The sequence below is a fragment of the Pinus tabuliformis genome, chromosome 4_2 (assembly GCF_031772625.1).
Source record: "Pinus tabuliformis cultivar Carrire ecotype Pingquan chromosome 4_2, CPIR1, whole genome shotgun sequence".
NCBI lineage: Eukaryota > Viridiplantae > Streptophyta > Pinopsida > Pinales > Pinaceae > Pinus > Pinus tabuliformis.
This window is the reverse complement of record NC_142304.1, coordinates 977,050,873-977,075,917: the sequence shown is the minus strand read 5'-3', so window position 1 is coordinate 977,075,917 and position 25,045 is coordinate 977,050,873. Positions and strand designations below refer to the sequence as shown.

Sequence of the window (25,045 nt, the reverse complement as noted above, 5' to 3'; positions counted from 1 at the left end):
CTTTTTCTAACAATTAAATAGTTTACCTCTTTAAAATTTCAATTCTAATTTATATATTTTAAAATATTATTTTTAATTTATAAATAAATTAAAAAATTACAAACCCCATATCATATTAATAATAAAAGACAAATTACAGTCCCAATGGTAGGTGAGTTAATAATCACAATGCGATGAAGTTTCTTCGAAAGACTGACAACTCGCGTATTTTTGTGACGCTGTTTCAGTTGCCGATTCCTCTGTAACTAAAAAATAATAATAAAAGATAAATTACATTTTTTTTTAACCTCTTTACCCAAACATGTCCCCATAGCTTGAATTGAACATTGAACATTAGGCTTCCTTTTGAAAGATATTTGAGATCAGCATTTCCATGAATTCATTTTTACCATGAAAAAAACACTGTAACAATCAAATTTGTTGAAAAAATTTCACTCCACAAAAAAGTCCACGCAAGCAAAATTGCGAAAAAGCAATCAAATTTGTTGAAAAAATTTCACTCCACAAAAAGGTCCACGCAAGCAAAATTGCGAAATTATAGCCTCGATAGACTACTTTGAGGACATCAAAATCATTCTTACGTAAATGAGTGTGGCCCACCAATCTTTACACATTTAATATTTATTAAAATAACAACAATTTATTAAAAGCTACATGTCAAATAATTTTGTTGCTTGTGAACGTTAATGGAATTTGGAATCGTCCAAAGAAAATGCATGACATAAGCAGTGAGGTATATCTGTAGACGGAGACACAAAGCCATGGAAGCCATAGACAACGGCGGAAACAAATCCCTGTGCCGCCGTGCTTCCACGTTGGACACGCAACCCATCACATGACATTCAGCCGGCGACAGCATGTCCCCACATTGTTAGAAAAGCTGCCCTTTTGCATCCGGGACGGCCTGAAAAGCTCACGTTGTAGATTCTCCGAAGTTTCGGCGACCATTTCATTTTCACTGGATCTTTCTACCCTTTTTTCCGGCTCTGTATTTAATTAAAACCTTTCTCTCAGATTCTTCTTATTTTAATCACTCTTCCGTCTGGAAATCCCCTCTGTTTAGTAATAGTTTTATTTTGTGAGCGTTCGTCCATCCTTTGTTTTTGCCATAGTTTTTGCAAAGTATTCATTATTCAGTATTTCAATCTCTTCCATCCTTTGTTTTTGCCATAGTTTTTGCAAAGTATTCATTGTTCAGTATTTCAATCTTACACCAGTAATACCCGCCGCTTTGATTTAGGGAAGAAATTTATAAATTAGGAATGGCTTCTTCTCTTGTATCTTGCTGTCATGTTTTCTCATCCAGCGCTGGTCATATGGGTTTCCAAAGATTGCCCGAGGGGTCTATTCCCAAGAGCCCAAATGTTAGATTTCGGCGGTGTTTCAAAGTGAGAGCCACACAGGTTTCTTCATGCGCAGACGCAATTTCGGACCCCGGTCACATGGAAGGGCAGAATTTGTACGAGGTGCTTGGGGTAGGCCCGGGCGTAACGGCCAAGGATATCAGGAGGGCTTACAGAAAGCTAGCGAAGACGTTCCATCCTGATCACGCGGCTTCTCACGAGGAAAAGAACCAGAATACCCAGATGTTTGTGCGGATACATAACGCGTATGTGACTCTGTCGGATCCACATGACCGCGCTCAATATGACCGCCAGCTTGCGGGGCGAGTGTGGGGATTCGCCGGGCAGACGTGGAGTAAAGCGACGGGGGCGAATTGTCGAGATTGGCGCGGTCGCGTGGGGCGGAATTGGGAAACGGATCAATGCTGGTGACGTGTAACCAGGGTATATCATGCTGCTGCACATACCTATGCAATATGATTACCTATTCTTTCACATATTTTTCCAGACTGTATATACGTACGTTATCTGAAGAAAAGAGTGAGAAGGTATATACATACGTACATACTTATGCAATATGATTAAGTATTCTTTCACATATTTTCCCAGACTGTATATACGTTCGTTATAAGAAAAAAGTGAGAATATATATACATAGAAATGTTCAATCTATTTGGAGATCTAGTTTGTCATATTCACTATGACTGGCAAAGTTGCGGTCATCGCTCTATCTTCGATGAAAATAGAGAGTGAGTTCACGAGGCTGAAGTATCATAATGGTGCCCCAATGACTTAGAACTAAGAGCTTCTTTGAAGTGACCACTAACTATGAAAGTCAAGTTACATAACAAATGTCTCGTTATGACCCTAAAATTAGGGTAAAGAATAAGGTAAGAAATGAACACATAATGAAAATTGTGCCTTAATTATAGGAGATTAAGGAGATTGAGAAGGACATCTACACCATGTGCAAATTTTTTATTGGATATATTTGGAGGTAGAGTCTTAGTTTTGTTATCTATAATCATTGGTTAGTGGAATCTCAATACAACACCACCTATCATAAGAGGTGGTTTTATCTACTCCTAACCCTTCAACTTCTACATGTGTTAGGAACTCCTCATTTAGCTGCTTTTCTCTTGCCAATAATGAGGAATTGGACATCTAGCACACTCCTAAACTATAATTGGAGCATTCACCAAATGCAGTGAACCCTATTGATCAATTTGGCATGGAAATGCATGCAATAAATACAACATTGAAGACTCAAATAAGCCTGAAAGTTGACACTCTTCTTGAGTAGAATTTCTAGTTTATTTTGTATAAATATTTTGCTTTGCCATGTATTTCTTATTGTTTTAAATTGTATGGTAGTATACATGCCAAGGCAAAACTAACCTAACCAAACTTTAAACTTATTTATATTACACCATTATTTAATTTAGTCACAACTTTTTCTAATACAAAATCTATCTATTATTATGAAAAAAAATGTGTTGTATTGTTGGTTTTCAAGCCTCTGTGGAAGATTTTTGAAGTTTCATGTTCCGGATTACCCACAGTTTCCAGTTCAGTCTGTCGACGTTTCAAACCCCAATGGGGGTCCATCATCAGGACAATTCTGAAAGATAGAAATGAAATGAATGAAAGATCTATGGTTTTCATGATCAATGTGGATAGACGAATATCTATGGTTTTTGCAATACACTCAACTCTATATTAAATCATAATTTTGAGAGTTTAAATTAACTATTATTTTACATGCAAAATTTACGAGCATAATAAAGAATTGGAAATTTATGCTAAGATTTGTGAAGCAAACTTTAAGACACGGCCAAAAGACATCATTACATGGGTCTACGTTAATGTAGATCTCGAATGTGGTGAAAATCACTTGAATAAAAGGTTATGAATTGAAATATTCTCTCGAATCTATTAATGTCACGAAGGATCACATGGTACGATCATGTCAACAGAGCCAGGCCTTCGTATACATATAATTCCAATCGACAACTTTGATTTGAAAATAGAACTTATATTTATCATTGATTCTGATGAAGTTCAGAAAATTAATTTTACCAAAATTTTTCGCAAACTTTCTATCAGTCAAGGAAAAAAATAAAAGAAAATTACACTCGAGAGTATTCAATATTTCAACAAAAACGGTTATGAACAATGTTTAGCATGTGTAAAAAATATCAAGTAATGAAGTCTAAATATGGTGTCACTAATCATACGTGAATGGCACAAATATGGTGTTTTTAACTTAACAACAAAATAATCATTATGATGATGGATTAATTTTTTAAGTGGGTTTTTATCATTAATGTGAGAGGTGTAAAAAGCAAATCTTAATTATTTATATTAAATTTGAATTTTTAAAAATTTTAGAATTGATATTGGGGTTAAGCAAGGTTGCCTCTGTCTGCTACCTTTTTGGTTTATATATCGACAAGTTTGAGGAGTGGTTAAATTCGTAAGGGGGTTATGGTATCTATTTGTGCAAGTTTGTTATAAGGCTTCTTTTGTATGTAGATGACCTTATTCTTATTGCTAAATCGGCTCTTGGTTTGCAAGAGCACTTACTATCTCTTGAGCATTTTTGTAGAAGTGTGGGGATGCAAGTCAATATCAACAAAATGAAAGTAGTGGTCTTCTCTAAGAAAAGAAAACATAATCAACATAAGTTCTACTTTGAAGGCAACATTCTGGAGGAAGTTGCGGATTACAAATACTTCGGAATTGACTTCAACAAAAATCTAAGTTGGAATGGTTGTAGAAAGAAAGAACTTTGGGGGGTTGGAAAGCATTTTATGCTTTTCAAAATAGGTGTAGAGAAGCAGAGTTATGGGACTGGAAGACCACTCAAACTCTTTTTGGGCTTCTAGTGATTCTGGTGATTCTCTATGGTTGTGAACTGTGGGCTAGCAGTACCTCCAACATGCAGTGGAGACAAACTGAGAAAATTCAGAAGCGTTTGATTACAAACAAATTTAAGATTAAAAGTGCAGTTCCTTATGATATCTTGTTAAGTGAAACAGGGACTGCTCCTATTGAAGCAATGGTTATGGTGCTAGTCATAAGGTATTTAAAAAAAATTGAGCAAATGGAAGAGAGTAGATGGCCTAAGGTTGTTTTTAATGATAGATTGTGCAAGAGCAAAAAAACATAGATGCAGCAAAATAACAAATGGTTTAGTAAATGGGTTATTTGCTTGAACGTGTGTCCTATAAATAGTAAAGAGATAAAAGCTTTTGTTATGGAAAAGTTCCACAAACGTACTTGGGATAAGGAGCTAGGAAGAAAGAAAAATTACTATATGGAAGTGTTTAATCCAACTCATAATCATCAACCAAAAGCATACATAAAGGCCAATATCTCTTGGAGAGCCAAAATTCTTATTACTCAATTAAGGACTAATTCTCATCTACTTCGTTGTGAAACAAGGCGCTGGAAAAGGCCAAAGGAAGTGTGGGAGGAAAGGGTATTCATTTTTTGTTCTTCCAGAAAAGTGGAAATAGAAAAACATTTCATTTTAGAATGTGAGATCTTCAAAGATAATATGGAAAGTTATGCAGATATGCTGGCAGCTAGCTCTTGGGATAATCTATTTAACGAGGGGTTTTTTGAGAAGCTGGGAGCATTTATTGTGAAGCTTCACAGAAAAATGGCCGAATGCATCAAGTAGATGAAGAAGCAATCTGTCCCATAAGCTATCTTTAGCCTCGTGGACATTAAAATAATTTCTTTCTTCTTTCTTTCTTCTATCCAACTCTTCTTAAATTCAACAAAGTGTAACTCCTTTTAACTTCAATTTTTATGGCCTTTGCTATATTGTCTTATTGTTGTTGGTGTTCCTAGTTCTTTATATGTATTTTGTTTTCATACTTTACTTTGTTTATATGATGCTTGAGATTTCACATTTCCAATGTGATATTATTATAACTTTAGATTAGGTTTTGTGACTTTAGTTTTTTAGTTATGTGGTTAAATTCAAATTTAATGTTTTTTTTTTATTATTTATATGTGTTTTATTTTATTTTATAGTTTTTTTTGTAAGTTTGAAAATGGTAAGACTATATAATGATCATGTCTAGGAATAATACTTGGATAAGGCGAGGAATTAAACCAATGATTTAATATATAGGAGTGCCTTAACAACACACCCAATCATCATATATCCAAGACCCTGTGGACATTTTCATTCTCTAGTTTGTTCACATGGTATTTGAGATTTTAAATCTTCAATTTGATATCTTGATGACAATTTTTGGTGGCAATCCCGAGGAGGGACATATAGCAATGACCGTTTAACTCTTATCGTTTTTTGAATTAAACAGTGGCACGTTTTTGGTGTGAGGTTTTAATGTGATTTATGTTTTCGGCCTGCCCCTTGTACTGGCCTCGAGTTTTGCAAAGGCGGTCTATCACACCTGCCGACGGTATTTGGAATTCATTCTTGCATTTGTCGTGGTCTGGTTCGGCTTTGTGGGTACGTTGTGCCTTCGCTTGGTTCTTGTGATGGTTGGTAAGCACTGTGCCTTGCTTGTCCCATATGGTGGTTTGTTGGTGTTGTACCTTGCTTGTTCCGTGTGGTGGTTTATTAGCATTATGCCTTCTCTTGCTCCTCGTGGTGGTTTATTTTGCTGGTTCTTGGGGGTTTTTAGGTCGATTTTCCGCCTGTAAGCTGTTTCATCTCTGTCACCCAGCTCATACTTGGTCTCTACTCTATTTGTGATGATTTTTTTCTTGATGTTGGATCTGGTGATGATTTTTCTCTATGCAACCACAAGTTCTTTCCTTTCTACTACACTGGACGGCTCAACGAACTGATTTTTAGGTAATTTTCTTGTTCCAATTTCATTCCCGCTTTTCCTTTTTGTGTTTCTAACCCTCTGTCTCCTTAGTGAGCAGGCAAATCTCTCCTATGGCATTCATGTTGGGAGAAACCCTCTGGCGCGAGTCTCGGCTTTCGTCCTCTGTCATGGAGTCAGGCCTTCTCTAGGTAAATTCCTGCTCCCCTCTTGGTTAATTATGCTTCATTGTATTGTCAGTCTCGTGGCCCTACTTAACTGCTGCCCTGTTTTGTGGTGGTGTGCAGGTCATTCTAGGGGAACGCTGCTCCACAACCTTGTCCTTGGGAGTTTTTGCAAGCTTAGGGAAAATCTTGGTAGGGTCTTTCCGTGGCTGTATCTTCATGTTTCTTGATCTGTCTTTAGTTGGGTATAACCCTTGGGGTTTCGCTTCCTTCGTGTATGTGTGTGGTTTTAGGGGTTTTCATGCCCTCCTTGTTTGACTAGTAATAGTGTAGTTTCAGGGGTTTTCATGATTTCGTTGTTTGACTAGTCTCGGCCTGTGAATTGTAGTTTTTAGTTTTCATGGGTTTCGAAACTCTCCATAGTTTTTTGGTTGTATAATTTGTACCATGAACTGTTAAATTGGAAATAAAATGAATGCACGGTGTTGCTTGAATGCTGAATATAAAAGTACCTAGTTTTTTTGTTGAAGAAAGAAAGAAAAAAATGTATTGTCTATGTTGGCTTTGCCTTCGTCTAGTTCCTGGTCTACGATGCCTTTAGTCACAAGATTCTTGTCGATGTCTCTTGGCTTCTTAATGAGTCATTTCACTGTTTTTCTTTCAATACAATGTCTGAAACAATTATGCATAGGAAAATAAAAAAATTGTCTTCCTTCCTTAATGTCAGATTCTAGATTCATTTTCTTTTATAGATATTCAAGACAATTGTAAATTACAAATCCTGAGTCCTCTCTTCTCTCTGGATGGCAACCCCTTCATCAGGCTTTGTTTTTTCCTTTTCAATGCATTACTAGTAGTTTCTTACAGCTGAGGAATTGTTCCTCAGTTACCTTTCAGTTATCTAACAGTTTCTTTTAACATGCTCTTAACTAATCCTATCATTACTTGTTACCTAATTTTTAAAGAACAATGGCTGAGTCAACCTTAATTTAAATAAAACAAAAACAAAACAGAATTCAATTAAATGTTTTTCTTTCTTCCTAGCAAAAAAATAAAAAAAACATTTCCTTGCTGTCGCCTTTTCAATAAGATGCTCCTGCATCAAGCTCCCATGGTAAATTAAACTCATGGCTTCTGTCCATGAGCTCTTTAATAGAGTACCTGGCGCTTTGAATCTGGCCAACATCTAACTAAGAACTATCTTCAATAGGATGGCCCCTCCACTTGACTAGGTACCACAAATATTCTTTCCTTCGAGTCCGTCTGGCCACCTAGGTGTCTAGGATCTATTCGATTTCTAAAGTCTTTGCTGGGGGCATCTATTTAATCCACGAGTCATTCTCATTCTGGATGTCCTGTGTTCGTCTTTCTGAACTGTCTTCTTCATTTTCCGCAATGTATGGGTACAGATCTACCACATTAAAAATGGGTGAAATTCCGATACCAGGGGGTAACGGCAATTCATAACTTTTGCAGAAAAATTTCGAAGAATCCTGCAAGGCCCAATTTTCTTCCATTTTAACTTGTTGTATCCACCTTTAGGAAACCTCTCCTTACATAGGTTTGCTAATACCAGGTCCCCTACATTGAATTGTACCTCCCGCCTTTTCAAGTCTGCTTTTTGTTTGTATCTTTGGTTGCTGTCTTGTAACTTTAATTTCACCTGTTCATGAAGATCATTGATTGCCTTTGAGAAATCTTCACCATCAATACTCTTTCACTCCAACTGACCCAAATCCCGCAACTCATGTACTCCATGTGAGTGTATTCCGTATAAGATCTGGAAAGGACTACTGCTCGTGCTTCTGTTGGGAAAATCGTTATAAGAAAATTCTGCTTGTGCAAGCACACGATCCCACTGTCGAGAATTTTCTCCAACTAAACTCTTTAATAGATTTCCTAGACTTCGATTCACCACTTCGGTTTGTCCGTTGGTCTGCGGATGATAAGCTGAGCTGAAGTTCAGTTTGGTGTCTAATTTTTTCCATAAGGTCTACCAAAGATGACCTGTAAACTTAACGTCTCGGTCTGAAATAATGGACTTCGGCAAGCCATGTAATTTAACTATCTCTGTGAAGAACAAATGTGCTACATGTGTGGCATCACTGGTTTTCCTACATGGAATGAAATGTGCCATTTTGGTGAAACGATCCACCACCACCATGATGGAATCGAATCCCCATTGTGTCTTCGGCAGACCTAATATAAAGTCTAACCTGACTGAGTCCCATGGTCTGTTCGAAATAGGCAAGGGCGTATACAACCCTGTGTTCTGGCTGTGTCCCTTTGCAACCTGACACACTTTGCATATAGTCACAAACCTTTGTACATCTCTACGCATCTTCGATCAATAGTAAAAGTGGCTCAACTGATCCAAGGCCTTGTTTATGCCAAAATGCGCGGCTAAACCTCCATTATGCTTTTCCTGGATTAAGTTCTCTCTCATAGAACATTCCAGAATACACAACTGCCCTCCTTTGAACAACAACCCTTCCTGCATATTATAGTCCAGCCATGAACTGTTATCTCTTAACAATGGATTTTGGTAAGCTTCATAGGCTTCCTTAAAATCTGCATATGTTTCATACAAGTCCTTAAGATGTTCGAATCCTAAAACTTGTATCGTACTTTCCTGTAGGATCAGATTCCTCCTGCTTAATGCATCTGCCACTTTGTTGGCTTGATCACTAATGTGTTTCAACACAAATGTAAAACTCTACAGGTACTCCACCCACTTCGCATGTTTATGGTTCAACTTATGCTACTGCATAATATACTATAATGCAAAATTGTCTGAAAATAAGACAAATTCATTAGCCAAAAGATAATGTCTTTAATGCTTTAGCACTTGAACCATTGCATAAAATTCTTCGTCATAAAACGTGTACTTCTGCCTACTTTCATTTAATTTCTCACTAAAATAGGCTACTAAGTTGTCTTCTTGGCTGAGTACTGCACCAATGGTTGTTCCATTGGCATCACAGCGAACTTGAAAAAGTTTGTTAAAGTCTGGTAATCTCAAAATTGGTTTTTTAGTAATCTTTCTTTTGAGCATCTGAAATTTCTTCTCTGCCGATTCTATCCAATGAAAAGGCTGATTTGCCTTCTTAATGGTGTCCACCATGGGTGCACAAATCCCATTGAAATTTTTAATAAACTTTCGATAAAAACTCGCCAATCCATGAAAACTTCATACCTCAAACAAACTTTTGGGAGACGGCCAACTAACTATGGCTGCAACCTTTTCCGGATCCATTTTTAGTTCATTCTCGGAAATCACAAATCCCAAATAAATTAATTCTTTCTTGAAAAAAGAACATTTCATCAAATTTATCAATAATCTATTTTGCTGAAATTTTTCCAATACATACCTCACATTTCGAAAATGCTCTTCCTTCGTCTTGCTGAATATAAGTATATCATCTAGATGAACAATGACAAATTTACCAATGAATTCCTTCAGCATCTCATTCATCAAATGCATGAATGGGTTGGGGGCATTGCTCAATCCAAATGGCATAACTAGCAATTCATATAAGCTTTCATTAGTCTTGAAAGTTGTCTTCCACTCATCACCTTCTTGAATCCTGATTTGGTGGTAGCCGCTTTTCAGGTCTATCTTTGAAAAGTACACTGCTCCACTCAAACAATCCATCATATCATCCATCCGAGGTAAAGGAAACCTGTACCTGATAGTGATCAATTTAATTGCCTGGGAATCAGTACACATCCGCCACTCACCTCCTTTCTTGGGAGCTAAAACAGTTGGAACTGCACAAGGGCCTAGACTTTCCCGAATCAGTCCTTTATCCAACAACTCCCGCACTTGCTTCTTGATTCCTTCATTGTCCTTCAGACTCATCTGGTAAGCAACGTTGTTTGGAAAACTGGCTCCTAGAATAAAATCAATATGGTGACTAATGCTCCGCTTTGGTGGTAATTTGTCCGATAGATCATCTACCACAATATCACTAAATTCCTGCAGCATGTCCTGTATCTCTTTAGGTAATTTAGTGACTTCAATATGGATCAATACTAGTTTTGGCCTTCACACAACTGCATATTTTATCTCATCATCCTCCATCTGTCACAGAAACTCTTTTCCACCTAACAGTAATGTTTTTGTCCCATTGGTTTCTATAACATCATTTTCCTTCATGGGCACTAGCGTATGCTTTATCCCATCCTTAACAAACTTGTAACAATTTGTCTCCCCGTCATGGACAACCTTCCTATCATATTGCCATGGTCTGCCCATCAGAATATGGCACACGTCCATAAGCATGATATCGCAAGTCACCTTGTCCTTGTACTTGCCAATATGAAACTCTACCTCGCACTGCTCATCGACTAGTAGTTGGTGACCTTTCTACAACTAGGACACCCTATATGGAATTCGGTGCTTCAACTTCTTCAAACCCAATTTCCCCACCATTTCAGTAGCTACCAGATTATCAGTACTTCCATTGTCTATGATTAATTTGCATCATTTCCCATGCGACTTGCACACAACCCGTAACAATGCTTTCCTCTGTGTCTGATCAACTACTTCCTTAGCTGGTTTCAATAATACCTTGTTCAACACCAAGGATTCCCCGGTTTCAGGTATATTTTCCACCTCTTGTGGTGATGCTTCCGCTTCATCGGGCTGAGCAACATATGCTCCCCTCTGTCCAGTTTGTTCATTTTCAGGACGTTCAAAGGACCTGTGTCCCCACTTGTGACACTTGTAATGCTGATAGGCATTTCCTCTGCCTCTGCCATTACCTCTTCCTCACTGGTATGACCTTCCTCCTTTGGTGTTACCTCCCCTTTCAGTCTGTCCAGAAGTCTTTGAATTACTGCCCTCTTCATTGTTGTTGGAAGTTCTACCTCTGCCAAAGGACTATCCCCTACCTCTGCCAGAACCACGTCCTCTTCTGGCATTCTGTTTCCTAGCAATCTTTTCCTCCCCCTTCAAAGCACTCTGATAGGCTTCCTCTATGGTCTTAAGGGAAAGAATACTAATTTTGTCTAGGAGCTCCATCTATAGACCATTTACAAACCCCGTTGTTTTTTCAGGGTTATCTTCAACATAACCAACTCTAAGGTTTACTTTATAAAATTCTTCAATATATTCCTTTACTGTCATCATTCTTTGCCTCAGGTTCTGTACTTGTCTATAAAGGGAAATTTGGTAATCTTTAGGCAGAGATTTTCTCTTCATTCTAGCAATCATCATGTCCCATTTTTTAATCAATGGTTTGTTCAATCTCCTCCTTTCTGCCTGTACATTGTCCCACCACAGTGTTGCATGTCCCTTCAACTTGGTGACAGCAAACCTGATCTTCTTGTCTTCGTTGATTCTTCATACTCAAAATATTTATCTAGTTCACTTATCCAGTCTAACAATGCCTTTGTGGACAAACTACCATCATAATTAGAGAGCTCCGGTCTTGGCTTGCTACTAGCCAACAAAATTGACCTCAATAGTTTAACCTCTGGTCCTTCTTCATTTGACCCATCCGTCGTGGCTGTGTTTTCCTCCTCACTGTCATCCCCACCTTCCAGATCTCAACGCCTTCCTGCTCGCACTGCTGCCAAACGTGCAGTTAAAGTCCTCATTTCTTGTCGTAACCCTTCATTTGCTACTCTTCTGATGGCTCTATCTCAACCCCTTCTTCCTACCTCCATCTTTACTAAGAGAAAGGAACAAACTGCTCTGATACCAAAAATTGGTGGCAATCCCGAGGAGGGACACGTAGCAACGACCGTTTAACTCTTATCATTTTTCGAATTAAACAGTGGTAGGTTTTTGGTGTGAGGTTTTAATGTGATTTATGTTTTCAGCCTGCCCCTTGTACTGGCCTTGGGTTTTGCAAACACAGTCTATCACACCTGCCGAGGGCATTTGGAATTAATTCTTGCATTTGCCATGGTCTGGTTTGGCTCTGTGAGTACGCAATGCCTTCGCTTGGTTCTTGTGATGGTTGGTAAGCATTGTGCCTTGCTTGTCCCGTATGGTGGTTTGTTGGTGTTGTGCCTTGCTTGTCCTGTATGGTGGTTTTTTGGTGTTGTGCCTTGCTTGTTCTGTGTGGTGGTTTATTATCAATGTGCCTTCGCTTGCTCCTCATGGTGGTTTATTTCGCTGGTTCTTGGGGGTTTTCAGGTCAATTTTCCACCTACAAGTTGTTTCATCTCTATCACCCGGCTCATACTTGGTCTCTACTCTGTTTGTGATGATTTTGTTCTTGATTTTGGATCTGGTGATGATTTGGCTCTCTGCAACCACAGGTTCTTTCCTTGCTACTGCATTGGATGGCTCAACAAACTCGTTTTCAGGTAATTTTCTTGTTTTAGTTTCATTCCCGCTTTACCTTTTTGTGTTCTAACCCTCTGGCTCCTTGGTGAGTGGCAAATCTCTCCTATGGCGTTCCTGTTGGGAGAAACCCTCTAGCGCGAGTCTCGGCTTTCATCCTCTGTTGCGGAGTCAAGCCTTCTCCAGGTAAATTCCCACTCCCTTCTTGATTAATTATGCTTCATTGTATTGTTGGTCTCCTGGCCCTACTTAACTGCTGCCCTGTTTTGTGGTGGTGTGCAAGTCGTTCCAGGGGAACGATGCTCCACGGCCTTGTCCTTGGGAGTTTTCACAGGCTTAGGGGAAATCTGGGTAGGGTCTTTCTGTGGCTGTATCTTCCTGTTGCTTTCTCTGTCCTTAGTTGGGTATAACCCTTGGGGTTTTGCTTCCTCCTTGTATGTGTATGGTTTCAGGGGTTTTCATGCCCTCGCTATTTGACTAGTATTAGTGTAGTTTCAGGGGTTTTCATGCTTTCGTTATTCGTCTAGTCTGGGCCTGTGGACTGTAGTTAACCTTTTTCGTGGGTTTTAGAACCCTCCACGGTTTTTGGGTTGTATAATTTGTACCATGAACTGTTAAATTGGAAATGAAATGAATGCACAGTTTTGCTTGAATGCTGAATATAAAAGTACCTGGTTTTTTTGTTGAGGAAAGAAAAAAAATGTATTGTCTATGCTGGCTTTGCCTTTGTCTGGTTCCTGGTCTAAGATGCCTTTAGTCACAAGATTCTTGTCGATTTCTCTCAGTTTCTTAATGAGTAATTTCACTGTTTTTCTCTCTATACAATGTCTAAAACAATTATGCATAGGAAAATAATAAAAAAATTGTCTTGCTTCCTTAATGACAGATTCTATATTCATTTGCTTTTATAGATATTCAAGACAATTTTAAATTACAAATCCTAAGTCCTCTCTTCTCTCTGGATGGCAGCCCTCTCATCAGGCTCTGGCTTTTCTTTTTCAATGCATTACTAGTAGTTTCTTACAGTTGAGGAACTGTTCCTCAGTTACCTTTTAGTTATCTAATAGTTTCTTTTAACATGCTCTTAACTAATCCTATCTTTACTTGCTTGCCTAATTTTTAAAGAACAATGGCTAAGTCAACCTTGATTTAAATAAAATAAAAACAAAACAAAATTCAAAATGTTTTTCTTTCTTCCTAGCAAAAAAAAAAAAAAAAACATTTCCCACTTGTCGCCTTTTCAGTCGGATGCTCCTGCATCAATTTTCATCAAGTTAGATTGGGTTTTTGTGACCTTTGCTATGTGGTTAAATTCATACATATGTCTCTTCCTCTTCATATATGTGTTGTATTCATCTGCTACTTCATCCACGTGATGCTTGAGATTTTCCATCCACAATTAGATGTTCCTGAAGATAATTTTCATCTTAGATTGGGGTTTTTGTGACCTTTACTGCTAGGTAAATTTATATTAATGTTACCCATGCCCCCCACTTTCTTTTTTGGTTGGAAGTAAAAACATTATTGGGTTTTTTTTGTGTGTGAAAATTACCTTTAGATTCCATATGAAGAATATACATGTTACGTTCTTGAGGGACTCATTAAAATTAATAATAAAGCTCAAATCCATTACAATGGAGTTCACCATATCAATTTGAGAATTGAATGTGAGGAGGTGGATAACAATTATTCCTACCAACTACTAAATATCATACAATTCACTCACCTTCAATAAAAAAAAATACATAAACATGTTTTTAACCTGATTGTTTTCAATGAAGTGGTACATAAATGAGTGTGCTCCACCTATCTTATACAAATTAAATCATTTATTAAAATAATAAAAATAATTTATTAAAAAATACCCATTAAGTAATCAGTTGTATGTTAATGTTAATAGAATCCTCCCAAAAACCATAGTAAATTTCAACACAAAATATAAAGGTTGTCATAAAATAAAAATGCATAATAGTGAGTATATCTATACACAAACAAACAAATCCCTTTACCACTATGCTTCCCATGCTACACATGCAACCCCTCTTTATCTATACACAATTTTACCCACTCAACCCCTCATAGGAGACTCCACCAGGGACATCAAGGCTTTAGGAAGAAGACTCACACTGAAAGCTATCTTCATGTTAAATATTACGATCATCCATCCTAAAAATTTGGTGTCCTTAACACTCTTGCTATTAGGGCTCTTATAATATCTGGTGTCCTTAACACTCTTGCTATTAGGGCTCTTATAATATCTGAGTCTGGGCACCTTAATGAAGAGATTAAACACTTAACCTCTGTATTTAAGAGTATAGGATATAAATATAAGGATATTAAGAAATATATACGAAGGGCTGAAGGAAAGATCCTCTCCAAAGGCCCTCAAGATCATTGTGGTAAAGTGTTCATACCATTCATTAAAGGAGTTATAGATAAGATTGCAAAGATTTTGGGGAAGAAGGACATATTCACTCAGTTTACAACATTGGGAATGATTAGGCAAAGAATAAGGTCTGTCAAGGATAGAATAGATCAACAACAACTTAAGAGGGTTTATAAGATTAATTGTTCTTGTGGTAAGAGTTATATTGGAGAGACTGGATGCTCATTGTAGAAGAGAATAAAATAGCACGGAGCCAATATTAAGAATGAAAGATCACGCTCATCAGGCCTTGCAAAGCACTCCTCGAAAACCAAGCATCATGTTTGTTTAGAAAGTGCCAAGATTATCCCACGGAAGAACACTATCAAAAGAGGAAAATCAGAGAAGCGCTTGAGATTATGAAACATCCACATAATCTCAACCAGGACGTGGGGAACGAGATTAGTGGAATTTGGATTCCTCTAATCAGGCATATTAATACTTCCAGTTTTTCTTCCCAAGGTATAATATCCTAGGTATAATTTTCTATCCTTTACCTTATCTGTATTTTCTAAGACTAAATTATATTAAATTTAATTAGCATTTTTAGTGCTTAGCCTTAGACTCTATTTATATTTTAATTATTAAGTATTTAGTATGAATGATTAATTTATTAATTATTATTAATTATTATTTATGCATAATAATATTTTTATTTTATTTTATTACAAGTTAATAAATAATTAATTATCAATGAGTGATTAATTATTATTAATAAGTAAATCAATATATTTATTCATTTTCTAAATTTCTTAAATTAAAATTAATTATTTATTACTGATGTTTAGTTAGTTATTAATAAATTTATTAATTATCATTAATGATTTTTGTTATTAAGTAGATAAATAAAATTAATTAATAAAAAACATAAATTCTTCCAGCAATAAAACACCATTAAATGTTGTATGACCTACCTCGAACAATGTGCCCAAAACTTGTTGTACGAATTGTACATACCTTACGGATTTTAGCAGTACAATTGCCTTGAAATTTGTGCCCAAATCTACCTCAAAATGTGTGCCCTTTCTATTGTCCCTCTTCCTCGATATCTGTGCCTTTCTCCTGTTGTACAATTTTTCCTTGGGATGCGTGCCAATAAATGTTTATGCCCAGATTTGTTGAAATGTCTTCTTGCTACTCTCCTTCACTTCCTCACTGCTCAGAAATTTTCTCCTTACTCTCTCTTCTCTTTCTCTCAAATGCTCATGAAAAAATGCATTGATCTTTTCCTCTTATCTTCTCCTTTTATTCTTTAAATGACCTTTTGGTTTACCCTAAGATCTAATGGATGAGATTCATTTAGATCAGAGATGGAAATAAATGTGAATTTAATTCTCAATTTCTATTTTTTAACTCACCCACTTAAATAAAGACCCACTTAGCATTTTATTTCCATAGTCACTTTTTCAGTTTCTAATTCTTCATTGACTTTAATAAAGTCACCTTTAAACTAGAATGTAACTTTGCCACTTATAAAGTCACTTTTAAATTAAATTGACTTTACCACTTATAAAGTCATTTTAGGAGAAAAGTAAAAATTAAATTTGGACACTTTTCCTTAGGCCAAAGATCAAAGCCTTAGGGAACCACTTGTCCTCTGGTACCCAAATTTTAACACTCCATCTTACCGAGGAAAGTGTTCCTCACCACTCCCATCTTGTTTCTGAAGTAGACATGCTTGCCCCATGGTAAGGCTTTGGTGAAAAAGTGCACTACCTGCTCATTTGTGGAAATGTACTCAAGCTTGACATCTTCCTTTTGGACATAGTCTCTAATGAAGTGATACTTGATCTCACTATGCTTTGACCTGTCATGAAAAAATAGATTCTCCATGAGTTTTATGCAACTATGATTATCACAGTAAATTACTGAAGGTCTCAATACCTGACCAAATAGACTAAACAACATCTTGCGAAGCCATATGGCCTCACAACTAGCCAAACTAGCAGCCATATACTTTGCCTCAGATGAGCTCAATGCAGCTGACTGTTATTTCCGGCTGATCCACGACACAACTACCAAACCCAACCCAAAACAGCACCTGGAAGTACTCTTCCTATCTGAAGCACAACCTGCCCAATCTGAATCTGCGTACCCTACCAGTCTCACTCCATCACCCTGTCTATAATCCAGACCAAAATCCACAGTCCCCTGTAAGTAACGAAGAATGTGTTTTGCAACCACCCAGTGCACTCTCTTGGGCTCACACATGAACTGACTCATAGTGTTAACTGCAAAACATATATCTGGTCGAGTGTTGACCAAATACATCAAACAACCAATCAGTTGTCTGTATAGTGTAGGATCCATCAACTCAGAATCAGAAGCGTGAAGCTTCTTCCAGTTAGTGATCATAGGTGTAAACATGGGTTTGCAGTCATCCATGTGAAATCTGCTAAGAATATCCACACTGTACTTCCCTTGTCCCAGGAAGAAATTCACCTCCTCCTGCCACACCTCCAATCCCATAAAATAATGCATCAAGCCGATATCCTTCATCTCAAACTCTGAAGCAAGATCTCTCTTGCAGCCTCAATCAGTCTCTCTGCACCAGTGATGATCAAGTCATCAACTTACAACACCAGAATGAGAGGCTCCTCACCCACCACAATGAAGTATAGGTTCGGATCAGCCTCACTCTTTGTGAAACCCAACTGCTGCAAGTATGTACCAATCCTCGAGTACCAATCTCTAGGAGCTTGCTTCATGCCATAGAGTGCCTTTTTCAATTTTCATACATGGGACTCCTTCCCATGCACCTCAAATCCCTGCGACTGCTCAATATAAACCTACTCCTGAATGAAACCATTGAGAAATGCGGTCTTCACATCCATCTGGTGGATCTTCCAACCCATCTCTGTTGCAATTGATATAATGGAGTGAAAACATGTATACTGAGATACGGGACCGAAGGTCTCCTCATCGTCAACTCCCTCTACCTGTGAGAACCCTCTCGCCACAAATTAAGCCTTGAACTTCTCGATGTTGCCATCTATAGCATGCTTTATCTTGTAGAGCCATATGGAAGTAACAATTAATTTACATTCAAGCCTCGACACTACCTCCCAAACATCGTTCTTCATAATAGAAGAATACTCCTCCATCATGGCCTCTCTCCAGACATGTTGGTTGGTTGCCTCCTCATAACTAGAAGGCTCAGAGTTAACAATGCTTGCTAGCAATGCCATGTAACTACATAAGTGCTCAGGTGGTTTACTCTCTCTAACCTGTCTCTTTTGCCCAGCAACTGATGTGGCCTCACGCAAGGTATCTTGAAGCCACGTGGGCTTCCTCTTCCCTAAGCATACTTCTCCCACTTGAGTGAAAGAATCATCATCATCATCAGAAGCCTAAACTCCTAAAGGCCTGTCAACTGGCCTCATGCCTGAATCTATGGTTGTAGATGTTGAAGTAACTTGCAGACTATCCATTAGTGGAATACCCTATGAAATGCTCTGCGGATTGCCTTGGATGTTGCCCGAAGAACCACCCACCTGACTCTGAGAGCCACTTCTCACTGATGGACCTGACATTGTAATCGATGTACCTCCTGATCCCTGACCACTGGATCCATGTGACTAGCTCAACTACTCCTGAGTGTCTGGTGACTCTGGATACTCTAACTCTCGTGGCCTCCTGAAAGCTCTCTCCTCCTCAAACTTCACATCCCGCCTGACAACCACTTTCCTCTGCACATGAATATAAATCCGATAAGCTTTCGAGGTCTAGCTATAATCCACAAAGATGCCCTTATCTGTAGTGGGCTCTAGCTTGGTCATATTCTCCTTATGGACATAGGAATATGTAAGGCACCCAAAGATATGAAAGTGCCCAACATCAGGCTTCTTCCCAGGAAAAGCCTCCTCCAGAGTCACATTCCCCAAGGCACGATGTGGACTCCTGTTCTGTAAGTACACAAGAATGTTGCAGGCCTCTGCCCATAAAAATAAAGGTAACCCCCAATCATGAAACATGGCTTTGGCAGCCCCTGCAATGGATTTGTTCTTCCTCTTTGCAACCCTATTTTGCCAGGGGTAGTAAGGAGCTGTGAACTCCCTCCTAATGCCTGCCTCAACACAAAAAGCAACAAACTCACCAAGGGTATACACCCCTCCATTGTTTGACTTGAGGACCTTGATCTTCCTACTTGTCTGGGAATCCACAAGAGCTTTGAACTCTTGAAACCGCTTGAAGACGTCACTCTTGGTCTTCAAGAAATAAATCTAGGTCTTCCTGGAGTGCTCATCAATGAATAAAACATAGTACTCATAGCCACTGAAGGATACATGAGACATCCGACCACTCATATCAGTATGAAACAAGTCAAGGATACAGGTCGTTCTACTGTCATTTATGGGAAAAGGGGATACTTCCCCATAGCACATCCTCTACATACATAAAGGTGATCAGAACTGAAATCTGGCACACCAGTGGTGATCTCCTGCAATGTACTTAAGGTCCCATGATACATGTGCCCCATCCTGTGGTGCCAAATCTCACACAACTCTGAACTGTTAGATTTGTTGTTGGTCCTGTCTTGGGTGCTGCTACTTAATGCCATCAGGGGCTAGAATGAGAACTTGTACACCTTGGCATGGTGCACACCAATCTCTCTAGCTAAAGAAGCTGGAGTTCCCCTAGGATATATAAGCACTTGCCCTCCCCTGAACAACACATCATACCCTTTGTCCTCAAGTGTTGAGATGGATATCAATTTAGCATATTCACCAAGCCATGTGTTAAATTAGTCATGATCACTATTAGAAATGACATGTGAAACATTCATTCCTACATGGAATCACCTACAATTCCATCCTCTATATGGAAATCCATGCCAACCACAACTCATTATCAACTAGACTTGGAAACATTGTATCGTCTCGAGACGTGGGGTTGATTCTCTGTGTGTAAGTGAGACCTTATCTGTAAGAACCTGCAGTCCGAATTTCTACCACTGTGCGAAGTGCGACGAGCTGAGGCTAAGGCGTGCGAGAGAACACATGAAAAATGCACGTGGAAGGCTTGGCGAGGGTGACTTATACCATGGGGACGAGTTGGCATCACCCACAGGCCGACCTCATGTGAATTGCAATTCGGGCGAAGGTTTGTTGGCCGACCAACAAAGGTGAAACGAATTGGCAAGAAGTGAGGGCGTTGGTGCACGTGGTGGACGAGTCGGCCAGGCAACTCGACTTGCCTAACTACCCGTATATATTGTTGGACAAAGGAGGAGCGAAGACACACATTCATACATCATTAAATCATCGAAGAAGGAAGTGCGAAGTGAAAAGGAGGCCGCAACAAGGCGCAGGTGTATGCGCCCGCTCTACGGGCGGCTCTACATGGGATTGCACTAGTTCTTGGTGACGAGTGAAGGCGTGGGTCGTGGGTCGCACGAAGGCGCCCGCCCATCAAAGGTAAACGCAGGTGAAGTCTTGGGTGAAGGCGCCCACCGTTCGGTTGAAGTCTTGGGTGACGGTGCGTGAGAGCGCTCGCCCGCCGGTTGGAGACTCGGGTGGAGAGTGCGGTGAGGTGCTCGCCCAAGGATTGTAAGTGCAAGTGGAGGGTGCACGAAGGCGCCCACTCGCCAGGTGACACGAAGTTCGGTTGTGGAGTTTTGGTTGGCGGTCCGTGTGAGGGCGCGCCCGCCCAACTCGGGCAAGGCAACTCGTGTGTTGAAATGGTGAGGCTGCACGAAGGTGTTGCCGGTTGTAAATTTGGCTAAGTATGAAACTTGGGGTTTCTCAAGTATACTTGTAAAATTGTAAAGTTGTATAATATATTGAAATTGGGTAGACTCATTGTTCAGGGAGTTGCCCCTCCCTTTATACTGTGAAATTGTGTTCTTCATGTATAATTGTTGTGGATAATGAATGTGTATGAGTGTTCATTAGAATAAAACAATAATAATAATACTTGGTGAAGAAAAATAAACTAAGTATCGAACGTTAAGGTGTAATCCATGAACATAAGTATTGGTGAAATGAAAGTGTTTGGTGGTGCCGCACCTCGCTATAAGCGGTTGAAAGATTACCGCAGGTGTAGGGGCGTGACAAGTGGTATCAGAGCAGCTGATTCGGGCATTGAAGGTTGAAGCTGCTACACAACTACACTGAAGTGCAGTTGCTATCAGAGCAAGTTCATAGTGGGTGAAGCCGGTGTATGACAAGAAGGTGTATATCATCTTGACAGTTGGTGGTTGAGCAGGGTTGCTCGTGACAGTGGAAGCAAGTACTTGCAGATGAAGGAAGCTTAATAATACTTGGTGAAGAAAAATGAAAGTATCAAATGTTAAGGCGTAGTCCATGAACATAAGTATTGGTGAAAAGAAAGTGTTCGGTGGTGCCGCACCTCACTATAAGCGGTTGAAAGACTACCGCAGGTGTAGGGGCGTGACACTATCCGTAGCAAGCGATATCACCATCTCGTCTCACCATTAGGTGAATAATTATCATGTTTTAAATTTTCTTTGCACTCTAATTTTATTTCACATAGATGTGCACAGACTTGGCAACATGAACGGAATCATCCTTAGGGACTAGACCAAATAATTTGAGAAAGACTTCAAGGAACTGCACTAGTTTTACAATTTTGTATCCAAATAGTATAACTTTTATCATAGTATGTTATGATTGTTCCGTTAATGGACTTAAACAAACACCTGATGGCAGAACTTAATTCTCAGACCTATGAAGTGGATGGATTTTGTTGTTACAGTGATCACTGGAATGACACGCTCGATGGTAAATAGTCAAGTAAATAAAAGAGCAATATGTGACGGTTTCCTCTCTTGGTCGTTTCGACATAAGTCAGATTATTATTAAAATTTACAACAAAGCATTCGACCTTTAATGAGGTCCAGATATATGAACCACTGCTAGCATTTTAAGTGACATCTAATCTAGCCAAATCTGCAATTGGCAATGGAGCGATTTAACAAAATTGGAGAACAGGGATCCTTAAAATGCCCCACTGCCTTCCTATGTTTAGATGTCAAATATATCAAAAAAAACACATACCCCAGCTTTCAAATTGAATCGAACATATTGCTTGAGCTCGCTTGGAGTGATGTCCACTATATTGTCGCCGACTGTGTGGCACTTCTTTACCAAGTACCGACTCAACCGAAAATGAGATGAAGACAAGCAATTTTTTTGTTGAAATTCTAACATTCTGGTATATATTTTGAACAAATCAACAGTGCTCCAGATTTTATAATTATTGCACATGCCAGAGAAATCAATGGTCCACAATGTCTTATACCCAGATTAATAAATTGCAATGGGCCTAATCAATCGAAAGTTAACCAGAAGAGTGGTATCACAAAGTGGTATTGCAAAACCAGTCATCAACAGATCTACGGTCCAGACTTAGCGCGCCACCCCTCCCTCTACATTCGAAAAACCACCAGACAAGGTGTCGCACGGTTGTTTCAAGTTTTTACAAAACAACTTAGCGTTTTGCTGACAAATGCATCATGGAGACAGGGACCCGCGAGACTTGCATTTTACATTAAATTTTGTGTCATTTGATATTTGCTTTATAAAGTCAGAATGCCCATAAAGTTTGGGGTTGTTTGTAAATTTTTTATATATGGAGGTCTTATTTCAAAATAAATATATATATGAACCATTATCATAAATCTTCTTTTGAAAAAGGATAATTGGGTAACTGTTTTTAGAAATCAGTTTTATAATCGATTAGAAATAGTTGATTCTGAAAAGATTAAAATTCTCAAACCAGCATTTTGGAGGGGTTTTGAATTATTTTTTTGGGTTAAAGATGTATATCATTTTTTTTTAATGTATTTTATATGGTAATATGTGATTTTTTTTGTTTGTCATTTTATTTTTATTATTTTTCTTATAAGATTAATGTAAGATGTAACTCACTGATTTTAGAGAATATGCAAATTTATTTATGTTATTATTGATGGGAAATATACATCTTGTTTTTTGAGAAAGTTTTAAAAACACTCTATTTCCTTTTCACTATCATCTCTTTTGTTTTCACTGTTTTATTCGAAAAAATCTTTATCAATTTTATTAGATGTCCTTGGCAGTGATTCCCATGTAGCGGTTGTCTCCAGAGGTGACACCGCCTACTTAGTCATCATTGAATTCTTTGCAACAAAGTATAAGACAGTGATGACCTTACTCTATTAATATCTCACTTACTGCTAAACATGTGCTGGGGTGAAAATGACCTGTGCTTGGGTGAAGAGGACATGTCAATCCAGCACCATTACAAAGACATGAATGAAGCTTTGGAAGCTCCACAATAATACCTACATAAAACTATGAATGAATGATAAAAAATAATTTATTAACATGTTATTTCTACTATCTATATGTTTTAAAATTGTTTCACAACATAATTACTTTTCTTAATAATATACATACTCATTTAAAACAAAACAAAACACATTCAAAATCCCTACATATAAGTTAATTTTAAACCAAAAATATTTAAAACCCCTACATATAATTGAATTTCTCTATATATTAACATAGGAGCCCAGAGGGATCCAATTTCTTCATGTACAATTTTTTTTATGAGCTAACATTATTTAAATGTTTTATATAGTCATTTTTTTTAATTAGATTTAAAAAAATTTAATTTGACCGAGAGGGATCCAATTTTTTCATGTACAATTTTTTTTATGAGTTAACATTATTTAAATGTTTTATATAGTTATTTTTTTTAATTAGATTTAAAAAAAAAAAATTGACCGAGAGTAAAATTTCAACTTTGATGACGGACAAACATCCTTACACATCATACTAAGTGTAAAATAAACCTCTAAACTCAATTACTATTCATTATTTCTATTTCACATTTTATAAACTGTTAATTTTAATTCATCAAACAATTTTATCAAAATTATATATATGATAAAATTATAATTATATAATTATATATATATATATATATATATATTTCTGTTTATCTATCTTTTATTAATTCATCAAACAATTTTATCAAAATTATATATGTATATGATCTATCTTTTATCTATTACTGTAAAATTATTTTAATAATATAAATATAATGTAAATTATTTTAATAATAAAAACATATTTACCTACTTTATATATTTTCTATATTTTCTTCCTCTCTCACATATCTAAATGCTTTCCTAATGACTCACTTATCTCTACACACCCTTCCATGTGGCACTTTATATTAACTTTCAGTCCTTCTTCCCAACCTTTCAACGTCATGGCCATTCTCATCAACATGGTAAAGCAAATAAAGAGACGAAATCAAATTTATTCTTGATTAAGTTACTTTCTAGAAGATTAAAAGATATGAGATTAGATTTTCGGCCTCAAACGTAACCTATAATGAACAAAAAAATTAAAATACTGTATTCATTTAAATCATAATAAATTAAAATACTTTATTCATTTAAAACATAATGTTTTATATTTTCAAAATTATTATTGAAATAATTTTTTTAATTCTAATTTTTTTCTTTCTAAATATTCATTAATATGTAACGTTTTAGGTATTTTTATGAGGAGAGGAATTCAACCTTTCAATATAAAAGAAATGGTGTAATGGGAATATTAAATTAAAAAATATTAATAAAATATAATATTAGTTTAATTAAAAAATAATATAAATAATAAATAAATAATTTAATTTATTATATTGTAATTTTGTTTATGTAAAAAAAATACTATATATTATATTAAAATAATTTTAAATAACAATTATTTATATTTACGATGATGATGGTGGCAGTGGTGGTTAATGTTCACTGAGACCAAATTTTGGTCTATCGGCCCTAAAGAAACGAATTATTTAGTTTGATTTAAGATTTTATTCCTATGCTCAAAAAGCTTAGAGAGAAGCCTCCCGAGGTCATTGTAATTTTGACAACGTAAAAGGCTAGGAAGGTCAGTGTTGCAACAAAGATTTTGAAACTGAGATCTAATGTGGTTGTACGCAGGGCACTCTAAGAGGAAGTGATTTTCATCCTCGATGTTCGTATT

The 25,045-nt window shown here is 37.4% G+C and overlaps 1 protein-coding gene across 1 annotated transcript; it reads left to right on the top strand.

The window, feature by feature from the left end:
- The first annotated feature begins 936 nt into the window (after window positions 1-936).
- LOC149172913 (chaperone protein dnaJ 11, chloroplastic-like) lies at window positions 937-2,448 on the top strand. Its single transcript, XM_089427823.1, has one exon. It carries the CDS (start codon window positions 1,263-1,265, stop codon window positions 1,773-1,775), a length of 513 nt encoding a protein of 170 aa, XP_089283949.1. The 5' UTR covers window positions 937-1,262; the 3' UTR covers window positions 1,776-2,448.
- The last annotated feature ends 22,597 nt before the right edge of the window (window positions 2,449-25,045 follow it).